The sequence below is a fragment of the Eschscholzia californica genome, unplaced genomic scaffold (assembly GCF_041429995.1).
Source record: "Eschscholzia californica isolate CP2 unplaced genomic scaffold, dmEscCali1.0.p SCAF_5, whole genome shotgun sequence".
Lineage (NCBI taxonomy): Eukaryota > Viridiplantae > Streptophyta > Magnoliopsida > Ranunculales > Papaveraceae > Eschscholzia > Eschscholzia californica.
In genome coordinates, this window is record NW_028238472.1 from 23,333,476 (window position 1) to 23,344,988 (window position 11,513).

Genomic DNA, 11,513 nt, shown 5'->3' on the forward strand with positions numbered 1-11,513 from the left:
GAAGACCCAAGTACATGGGCACGATCCCATTTTGATGAAGCTGCTAAGTGTGAGTACATCACCAAGAACTTCTCTGAGAGCTTCAACAGTCAAATTTTGAAGTTCAGAGACAAACCTTTATGCAAGATGATTGAAATGTACTAGATAATGGTTATGTCATCTATATATAACCGAAAGATGAAGGCCAGGGGATGGAAACAGGATTGATTGGTACCAAAAGTGGAGAAGGAGTTGACAAAAAGGAAGGAGAGCATTAGGGACTACATTGTATCACCATCTGACTAAACTCTTTGGAATGTTTCTATACCTAATCGGGCTAGGTGGCAAGTAGATCTGAACTTGAAGACTTGCACTTGTTGATCTCTGGTTTGCCATGTGTACATGCACTGGCTGTTATAGTGCCTAGGCGAGAAGATCTGACTAAGTAAGATTTATTTTCCCTATTGGCCCCCTTTCCTTATGTTGAGATTTTGAACAAAGTGGCAACTTATACTATGTTATCTTCTGTTCATATATAGGTATTGCAGTCCCTTCTTCACTGTTGAAGCCTTCTCGAAGACGTATAACCATCGAGTTGTTCCAATTCCTGATGAATCAGTGTGGGGAGAGGTAAATTTTTCCTTTTTAGCCCCCTTTTCCTATTTTGCCCCTTTTCCTTCTTAGCCCCCTTTTCCAATTTAGCCCCTTCTCCTATTTAACCCCTTTTCCTTCATATGCCTTATGCAGCCCCAATATGTAGTAAGACCTCATGTACTTGCAAGACCTCTAGGCCGACCAAGGAAAGAAAGAAGGAGAGATCGGGACGAAGATGGTCGTTACACCTGCACAACTTGTGGTAACAGAGGCCACAACAAAAAGAGTTGCAGTGGAGCCCCACCACCAAATGCAGCAAATGTAGGAGAATCATCTTCAGGAGGTCGAACTCAGAGTCAGCAAGGAAGAGGCAGGAGAGCCGCTGGATGGGGTCAAGGAAGAGGGGGGGCAACTCAGGAGGTCGAACTCAGACTCGGCAGGGAAATCAACAGAGTGAGCAAACTCAGCAAGGAACTCAGCACAGTGACCATACTCAGCAAGGAACTCAGCACAGTGAGCAAACTCACCAAGGAAGTCAGGAGCAAAGTCAACAACAAAGTGGTGTAGCCAGTCAGCAAAGTGTAGTCGGACAGCAAAGTCAGCAAACTCAATCGCGGCCTTACACTAGGCCAAGGTTAGTAATTCCTGGGAGGCCCGACGCACAGCCCATCTTCACCGAGCGAAGAGGTCGAGGAGGACGACGCACAACCTTTTTCAGTATGAGCCGAGACCCGGGCGGCCTGTGATAGCTTTTGAAAAGTCTTTTGATGTTCGTGAATGGTGTTTATTTGATATTTTGGACATGGTATGAATGATGTTTTACTTAGTATTCTGGATGTTCGATGTGTTTTGAACTTAGTATTCTGGATGTTATGAATGATGTTTTGAACTTAGTATTCTGGATGTTTATGAATGTGCTTATTTTGAACATATCAATTTCCTTAGTGTTACGATTTAGTTTGAACTTAGTATTCTGGATGTTTATGAGTGATGTTTTGAACTTGGTATGTTGGATGTGTTTTGAACATTATATTTGAGCCTTTTCCCATATGGCCCCATTTTCCCATATGCCCATTTTCCCATATGACCCCATTTTCCCATAAAGCCCCATTTTCCCATATGACCCCCTCACTATGTGACACTGATCTGTCGACTCAAATAACAGCAGATAGAACAAAGATGGGCAAAATAAAATGAAATTCATACTCAAATAACAGTAGGTAGAACAAAGCTTATAGGTTACATAACATTCTTCTTCATAAAATCCTTACAGAACTCATCACAAGGAACCTCACTACATACCATCTTAGACTTTCCTTTGGGTGATTCAACCTTTTCAATCCATTCCGCGACCCAATCGAATTTGTTGCAAGTACCACAAGTAAAGAATTTTCTCCCATAATTTTGAGTCGTTAAGGAAGTTCGGATCACCCTCCTACCTGTGCAATGTGGTCTCGGACAAGGTGTATCGGACCATGGGCATTCCTTAGCCCAATGATCAAGCTGACCACAGTTGAAGCAGGGTTTAGGAAAATCTGAAGCAGTTGAACCATTTCTTGAAACCGGTGAAGATTTTCAGACACTTGATCCAATTTTTACTTCCTCCTTCGCCTCATCAAGCCACTGGAAGCTAGGGCATGTAATAAACTGACAAGCTAGGTACTTTCGAACTTTACCTTCCCTGTTCGTCGCAGCAGAAACACATCGAATGCCTATACATTTTGTAGCTTTGCAGGGACTGTAGATCCATGGACAATCTAACCCGTAATGTGTTTTTTCATCACAAATTTGACATATCTAGAGAGAGAAAACGAAAAACCAGAGAAGTTTTAAGGGGAAAAATTGGGGAAAAATTGGGGGAAAATGAAGATGGAGAGAGAGTGAAGATAAATGAAGGTATCTTACCGTAACTGTACTTTGTTGTTCATCGCCACCACCCATGTCTTCTTTTTTTGATCTTCTCATGAACCAGCCTTTAATGGTGATGAAGATGGAGACAGAGAGTTAAGCTTGTTGTTGGGAAATATGAACTAAATAGAGGAGAGAGATAAGATGAAGAATAGAGGAGAGAGAGGGACTAAATCTTGTGTTGGAATTGACAAAAAGATGAATCTGGGCATTTAATGCATCGATTTGACGGGGCGTGGTTGTCAGGCACGCCTGACAACACGGAAGGGCAATTACGGAAGTGAAATGTGCGATTTCACGGTTTTCTGACGGTAACGGTGACTAGGGGGCCATATGGGTATTTCTTGTAAAGTAGGGGGCCAGGCGGGAAGCTGGTCACAAAGTAGGGGGCCATTAGGGAAATAACCCAAAAGAATTTAGAAGTAACTTTTATAAACTTAAACTAAATCTTCATAGGGATTTAAACCCTAAACTCCTTCTAAGTGTTTCTTCTTTTCTTCTTTTCTTCATCTTCTTCTCCAAAGTTTTGTTTTCTTCTAATTACTGAACCTTAAAAATATGAAAAAAAAACCTAATATATTTAGAAGTGATTTAAAATATATTTTAGGACTCAAAATTAACTGATTTGTAGGGTTAAGAATGTGCTTACCTTTTTTAGGAATGATTAGTGGTTGAAGAAACTTGCTTTGGACGTCCCATGCAATATGTATTAAGGGCTTAAAGAGATTTTGTTTGATGATTTCTAGAATTCAGAATGTTTTTCCCTCTATATCTCTCTAACTTTGTTTATGTTTTTAGAAAAGTAAGGATAATAGGGGTTGAAAATTTGGGGAAGATGAGTAAGAGAAGTGGTTGAGGGAGAAATGACTTAAAATAAAAAATAATTTTTTTACTTAAAGTTAATTTTGTAAATTGTAAATTTTGTCTGTTTCTCATAGAAAAATATGACTTGGAGATTTTACAAAGAAACAAGCAAATTTATTGCCCAGATATTTTTCTTTATTCCAGCCACGACAAAGAAAAGAGACAACGTAAATGGGAATTATTCGTAAAGTAAGGGTACAAAGGGAAGGAAACCATGAATGTTAAAGTTCTCTAATTGAAATTTTTGAGAAAGAAGTTAGTCATCATGAGTGGATCTTGTCAGTAAGTTAGTCATATTTAGAGAACCAAAATAAGAATTAAGCCATAGTTCAATCAATGTTTCTTACGTGGAAATGAGTCATTGACAAAAAGTTATTTCCATGTAAAGAATGGCCGGAAACTTTAGTTCATAAGAAAAGGGAACTAATCCAGGGTAGTTCTAGAAGAAATTGAATTTGAGCTATATTGCCCTTTGTTTTACCCAGTACAATATAAATGAAATTTACAAGAACCAATTTGATTGGATTATACTTTTCTTCATCATCTTAAGTCTTGGTCAAAATTTCCAAGTCCACCCTAAAATTTTCAATATCTCTCTCTCCTTCTCTCATTCCATCTTCATCTTCTTTGAGTCTTCCTAAATCAACCCCCCTTCTCTCTCTTAGAATTCAAGAATTGTCATGGATAGAGAACCAGAAGAACTTCAATTCATGGGTTTTTATGGCATCTATAGAGAATCTTACAAGATCATAGTATCATGTAGGAAAATATTTTCACAGATAATGTTTTCTCTCATCCTTCCTCTATCTTTCATCTTCTTAGCTCAAATTGAAGTATCTGACTTACTATTTGATAAGATTGTTCATAACGAACATAAACTCGAAAATACTCGATCGGGTAGTCTTAGATACACCAGAATTCGTGATAGAATTTCGTCCGAAGTGGCTTATTTTTGGATATTCAAGGCCATCTACTTCATCTTTCTACTCGTTCTCTCGCTTCTTTCGACTTCCGCTGTTGTTTACACTATAGCTTGTATCTACACGTCTAAAGACATCTCTTTCAAGAAAGTTATTAGTGTTGTTCCTATAGTATGGAAGAGACTTATAGTCACTTTCTTATGGAACTTCTTTATCATGTTTGTATACAACTTTGTGGCAAGTCTTATAATTATTTTGCTTGTAGTTACAGTTGAGGATTCTGGACATGAACTTATATTTATAACACTTTTTGTTCCATTGGTCATCGCTTATTTCGTTGGTTTCATCTATATCAACATCCTTTGGCATCTTGCTAACGTAATTTCGGTATTAGAAGACTCTTATGGACTTCAAGCCTGGAAGAAGAGCAAGGAATTGATTAAGGGTAAGATGTTGATTGCTTGTGGTATATTTGTGAAGCTTCAAATACTGCTTTTTGGTGTAAATTTCACCTTTGAAAATTTGGTTGCTCATGGAGAGTCATTTGGGATAGTGGGCAAGTTAATTTTTGGGATAGTTTGCTTTTTGTTGTTGTCTATTTTGATTCACTACGCTCTTGTGATTCAGACGGTAATCTACTTCGTCTGCAAATCCTACCACCATCAGAACATCGATAAGTCTTGCTTAGCCGAACATCTCGAGGAATATTTCTTAGGAGATTATGTTCCTTTGATTAAGGATAAAGATGTTCAATTGCATGAATTTGATGTTTAGTTTGTTATTTACAGATTACATATTATGAAATTTCTACATCTTTTTGTTGTGGTTCTATAAATATCTTCGTATGAACTGTATAGAAATGTCTTCAGTTTGTACTAAGATAAAGTTTTTAATGTAATTTTACTCAGAATGAAGAACTTTTATTAAGATGACTAAGGTGCTGTTTGTTTTTCATTTTTTTCAGATCTGAAATCTGAATTGGAACCCAATTCAGATTTCAGATGTTTGTTTTTGAATTTAGGAAAATCTGAAAGTTTGGCTGAATTTGGTCAAAGTCTGAATTGACTGAAAAAAACTCCAAATATTTCAGACTTCAAAACAAGTCTGAAAAAGTGGAATAGTTTCTGAAATATGCAAAATGACGTTTCTGCCCTTCTATTTTAATTTTTTTTGTCTCAACCCACCAAAAGCCACCATGGATACCACCATCGGCAGAGGACACCACCACCACCACCACCACCACCACATACAAAATCATCACCACCAACACATACAACATCACCACCAACACCATAAATCACATCACCACCATCACAGAGTACATCACCGCCACCAACCGTCCCACATCAGAGTACATTCGGCGAGGGTTTCTACGATCTGGTAGACAAAGAGATGGACAAAGAGAGATTTGGCTAGGGTTTCTGTCGATTTATTAGTGAGAGAGGGGCTGAGAGAGATTCGGCTAGGTTTTTTGTCGATCTATTGTAGAGAGAGAGGGAGGGGCTGAGAGAGAGGGAGGGGCTGAGAGAGATTCGGCTAGGTTTTTTGTCGATCTGTTGTAGAGAGAGAGGGAGGGGCTGAGAGAGAGGGAGGGGCTGAGAGAGAGGGAGGGGCTGAGAGAGATTCGGCTAGGTTTTTTGTCGATCTGTTGTAGAGAGAGAGGGAGGGCGATCTATTGAAGGTTTCTGGAGAGGGTTTATGGAGAGAGGGAGTGAAATAGCGGCAGAGAGTATTTGCCGCTCTGTTACAGAGAGAAAGAGAGGGCTAAGAGAGAGGGATCTAGGGTTCTTGCCTCTCTGTTACAGAGAGAAAGAAAGGGCTGAGAGAGAGAGAAGGAGAGAGGGAGAGAGAGAGATTAACCTCGTCGGACCTCCATCACCGGAATTCATTCGCCGGAACTCGTTAGAGAGAGACACTGTTAGAGAGAGTAGAAAAATGGAGAGAGAGAAAAAGGGGATTAGGGTTTCAATTTATTTATACAAGAGAGGAGGATGAGAAATAGAAATTAGGGTTTGTTTGTCAAACTAACAAATAGGGGTATAAGGGTCAAAAATCCAAGTCAGACTTAGTAATTCAGTTTTAAAAAACAAACATCTAATTTGCAAAATAATTAAGTAAATTCAGATTCAACAAATTCAGATTTAGCAAATTCAGATTCAACAAATTCAGATTCAGACGTATAAAAAAAACAAACAGCACCTAAGAGTTAAAGTTCTCAGCTCAAAAAGATTATAAACAGCTAGACCAACTACTTCTTTGACATCCTAGGTGACTCCGATGACAATCTTTACGATTACCATTAAAAATCTCCCCCTCTATTTGTAGGCCCCTACACCATATTAGCCGTCTCCGTTCCCCCCCTACACCGCGCCTACACCGTATTAGCCTCCCACCAACAAACTTGTCCACTTAGTCAAGTCTACCGTCATCATTAAAGAACGATGGGAGAACTTTAAAGCTCATCTTCTTCAACTAGTTAGAGGCTTTGATTTGGCCTTTCCTAGCCTCAAGAATATGCTCTTTCGCAAGTTTCTTCTTTCAGATCAATTGGAACTGGCAAGTTTGTGACTTTCATATTTCAGTACTTTTCTAGATCATCAATAGCCTATTTTTCATTTTAGAAAGCTTCTAGCTATCACTTTGAAGTGATTCTTGCATTTTCTTCCATTCCGAGAACAAGAGTTCGTCATAACCGATTCTCACATTAGTTACATCTCTAAGTTCAAGATTGAGCTACTCCAACTTTTCAAATTCAAATGACCTATTGATTTCAAGTGGTCATTTAGAGTATCTAAAGTTTCGTAAATTTCCTTTCTTTCCTCATGTACTATATCCTTAACCAAAAACTCATGAACTTTGTTTTCCACCTGAATCGAGCTACAACCAGGAACCTTTTCAATACCAACTCTTTTCATTTCTGTTCTAACATTCAAAACATCTTCCCACTTTCCTATCGATGCATTCATATTTGATATAAGCATTAGATATGTCGGATTCGAAGGCTCCAATTCGAGGATCTTGCTTATTATAACCTCTAGCAAGTCCTTTTTACCGTAAAACTTACAAGAACCGAGCAAAGTAGCCCAAATAACAGTGTTTGGTTTCATTGGCATGTTTTTGATGAATTGAAATGCTTCTTCAACTTTCCCTGCTCGAGAGAGAAGATCAACCATGCATCCGTAGTGTTCTATTCGAGGAGTAATTTTAAATTCTTTCAACATTTGATCAAAAACCCGTTTACCTTCTTCAACTAGTCCTCCATGAGCACAAGCTGTGAGAAGAGTGATGAAAATAACATCATCTGGTTCTACTCTTTCGACACACATTTTGTTGAAGAGAGCTAAAGCTTCATAGCATTGCCCATTAATGGCTAGCCCTGAAACCATTGATGTCCATGTGATTATGCATTTCTTCCTCATCTGGTTGAACACCGATTTTGCACTTTCAATATCCCCGCATTTCGCAAACATGTCTATCAAAGCATTTCCTAATGAAGTAGACAAATCGAATTTCTGTTTTTGAATATAAGATTTAATCCACTTTCCTTGTTCAAGAGCACCCAAATGAGTACAAGCAGAGAGAACACTAAGCATAGTAGTCTCATTTGGTTTAGATTCAACATTAATCAGCATCTGATGGAAAACTTCTAATGCTTGATCAAATTTATGATTTTGAACAAATCCCGAAATCATCGCATTCCATGAGATTACATTCTTGACAGGCATGGAATCGAAAAGCTTGTTCATAGCTTCAAGATCACCAACTTTCCCGTATCCTGAAATCATGGCTGTCCAAGAAACCACACTTTTCGTGGGCATTTTATCAAAAACCAACCTTGCGTTTTTCACATCACCTCTTCTAACATAACCAGAAATAATAGAATTCCAAGATACATCATCCCTTATTAGCATCTGTTCAAAAATAGACTGTGCAAACTCCATTTCGCCGTTCTTCGAAAGTCCAGTTATAACCGAATTCCATGAAACAATGTTTCTCTCTGGCACAGAGTCAAACAATTTCATCGCCAACATTGTCTCACCATGATTCATGTAAGCACATATCATAGAGTTCCATGACACAACATCTTTTTGAGGTATTTCTTCAAACACTTGGGATGCAAAATTCAAATTCTCACTGCATTTTGAGTAGAAATCCAAAAGAGTATTTTGGACAAAAACGTTCGACCCAAATCCTGATTTAACAATTTGAGCTTGTAATTCTCTGCCAATGTTAAGATCCTTTGAAGATTGACAGGATTTGATTAAAAAGGTAAAGGTAAAATTGTTGGGAGAAATTGATGAAGCTTTCATGGAATTAAAAGTAAAGAAAGCGTCTTGTTGACGAAGTTTATGTAAGAAACATTCAATCATAGTATTGAAAACGAAGACATTTGGAAAGTGACAGTTATTGAAGATTTGAATAGAGTAATCAAGAGAAATGAATCGAGAAGAGAAACTAATAAGCTTTGTGAGAATGAAGTTGCTTTGTTGAAGGCCATGGATGAAAATCTGGAGATGGGTTTGCTTTAATTCGCTATTATTTCTACAATTTTGCAGAATTTGAAGCAGTTTCTGCTCTAGGTTGTTCATCTTCTTATGGCGCAATTCGTAGACTGTTTATTAGCGTCATTCGCACCCAATACAGCACGAGTTCCAGTATACTAGCTGCCTAGATTTTCATCATCGGAACGGTAGGCCTATCAACCAACAAGATCCTTACCTTGGAACTAATATTTTCATTTCCAGATCAAAAATAACCCCCTTTCTTCCGATCCTTGAGAAATTACACAAGAAGCTTAGCATATGGAAAAAAAACCTCCTTTCTCAGGCAGGTAGAGGTGAGATGATCAAGTCCTCCTTATCTGCTGCCCCTAGATACTAGATGGCATTATTTAATCTTCCTAAAAAGGTTATAAATGCTATTTCATCTCTGCAGAGAGACTTCTAGTGGGGAACTAAAACAAATACTAAAACTCTTTATTTGAAAAATTGGAATTCTATATGTAAACCAAAATCTCTAGGAGGTCTGGGTTTTAGAGATACTAGCCTTGATAACCAATCATTAAGAAGCAAGCTTAACTGGGATATCAGGAACAATTCAAATTCTATATGGGTTAAATTCATGGCTGACGAATATCAGTTCCATCCAAATTCAGTCTTACCCACTCCTTCAAGTGCTTCTTGGTTATGGAAAAATATTGCCAAAAACCAGCATATAGTGGATCAACACATCTCCTGGGAGGTTGGAAATAGTCAAAATATTAACATATGGGACAGTTCTTGGATTCCAGGAATACCTCCTTTAGGTCACTCAAACTCCAACAGAGATTATATTTGGGTCTCTCAACTTATCACCTCCTCATCAACTTGGAATGTTCCACTACTTCAGTTTCTTTTCCAACCTGATATCATTGAAAGAATCTTATCTATTCCTATTTCCTCTAATCAGGATACTCTTAGATGGAATATCACTCAAGATGGTAAATTCTCAGTCTCCTCTATGTATAAGCACTTAACTCACTCCAGCCCAACTCAAACACCTGTCACCACTTCAATTTGGAAACAAATATGGACACTTAGAGTTCATCCGAGAATCTTACTGTTCCTATGGAAAATGGCTCATAGTATACTTCCTGTTAATTTGCTTCTTAAAAGATATATGGACAGAATCTCCACTTTATGTCCTCTTTGCAAAGAAGCTGAGGAATCAATTATACATCTTCTTCAAAATTGCAAAGTCACCCAAGAAGCAGTTAAACATTTCATGCCCTCCCATCAGCATCATACTGGGTCAACAACTTTTGAGGAATGGTTTAATCTTCATTGTGATAAGGATTCTAACAGTAAATATAACAATTCTCTTAACCCTTTAGAAACCTTATCAACCATTATTTGGCACTTATGGAAACAAAGATGTGAGATAGTCTTTAAGGACAAAAGACTTGATCTCCTAACTCTTTACTCCTCAATAGATAGTTTTGTTTCTGTCCAAACAATGAATCTTAACACATTCCAACCAAATCAACCACCTGTTATCACCAAATGGTCTCCACCACCCCAAGGTTATTTCAAAATTAACTATGATGCAGCTTGGGACAGATCATCTTTACTTACTTTCATTGCCATTTCTATAACAAACTGCACAGGTAGACAGCTTGCCAAAGGATCAACCAAGCTCCTGAGTAGATCAGTAGATGAAGGGGAGAGTAAAGCATGCTATTTTGGTATAGAATGGGCAAGGCAACACAATATTAATCGACTTGTTTTGGAGGGAGATTCGACTAACGTCTCCAACTTTTTGAATGGTCGTCAAAGCTCGATATATTGGACTGCCAAGAATGTCTTGAAACAAGTTAAGAACATTGCTTCTTCTCTAGATCAAGTGTCTTTTTTGTTTGTTAATAGGCAGTTCAACATCTTAGCTCATAATCTTGCTATTAACTCTAGAAAGGCAAATACTTGTATTTTCAATTGTCTTTCTTCTTGCACTCTTTCTCATTGTAATATCCTTAACTTTAATCAATAGATATTACTTTGACTCAAAAAAAGAACGGTAGGCCTAGATCGGAATATATGGGGGCCGGGGGGACTACGTGACGAGTTTTGGGAGAAGAAAAATAAATTTTTTTTTGGGGGGGGGGGGGGGGAGGGGGGACTAGGTGACGAGGTCTGCAAAAGGCGAGTGTGCCGAGTTATCAAGTGGAAATTCATCATATAACACTGGATTAGATGTGTCTGATTTTCTAGTTGATGAAGTGGAAATTCATCATACTAAATCACAAACCGAGTTATTTCCTGTTGATTACGGCGGTAATCTTGAAATTCCAAAAGATGTGTTATATTATTAGTGGTTGCCCATAAGATTATTTATAACCCATATACTTAGTGTCTTGGATCATTTCTATATTATCCTCTCCTACTAATAACTATTTCTCAACAGTCACTTACAGTGGATATATGAGGATAATTATGGTCAAACATGATCAATCACTACTTGCATTTGGAAAGGAAGTAATACTTAAGGATGAAGTAAAAGAAGGTTGTTTGGCTAGTTACAAAGAAGTCATCTGTAGGCACCTCCCCTTTTGCCACCTCACTTCCCACTACACTATATATACACCCTCATACCACTTGGTTTACGTACTTGTGAAAAGTTGTAGTTTATCTCTCATTGCTCACTAACTAATACAGTTTATCAATATAGAGAGAAGGTTATTTAGTTGTAGTTTATCTCTCATTGCTCACTAAC

The 11,513-nt window shown here is 37.9% G+C and overlaps 1 protein-coding gene and 1 pseudogene across 3 annotated transcripts; one reads left to right on the forward strand and one right to left on the reverse strand.

The window, feature by feature from the left end:
• Positions 1-4,025: 4,025 nt before the first annotated feature.
• Positions 4,026-5,192, forward strand: LOC147537873 (uncharacterized). The gene has a single exon (XM_086643316.1). It carries the CDS (start codon positions 4,026-4,028, stop codon positions 5,037-5,039), a length of 1,014 nt encoding a protein of 337 aa, XP_086499442.1. The 3' UTR covers positions 5,040-5,192.
• LOC147537874 (pentatricopeptide repeat-containing protein At3g29230 pseudogene) lies at positions 5,164-9,587 on the reverse strand (annotated as a pseudogene). 2 transcript variants are annotated; one of them, XR_015225947.1, is made up of 3 exons: positions 6,659-9,445; positions 6,465-6,625; positions 5,164-5,197 (listed from the first exon to the last, which is right to left on the reverse strand). The product of XR_015225947.1 is annotated as a pentatricopeptide repeat-containing protein At3g29230 pseudogene, transcript variant X2 (transcript). The 2 variants fall into 2 exon arrangements; XR_015225946.1 differs by having other exon boundaries at positions 6,465-9,587.
• Between the last annotated feature and the right edge of the window lie 1,926 nt (positions 9,588-11,513).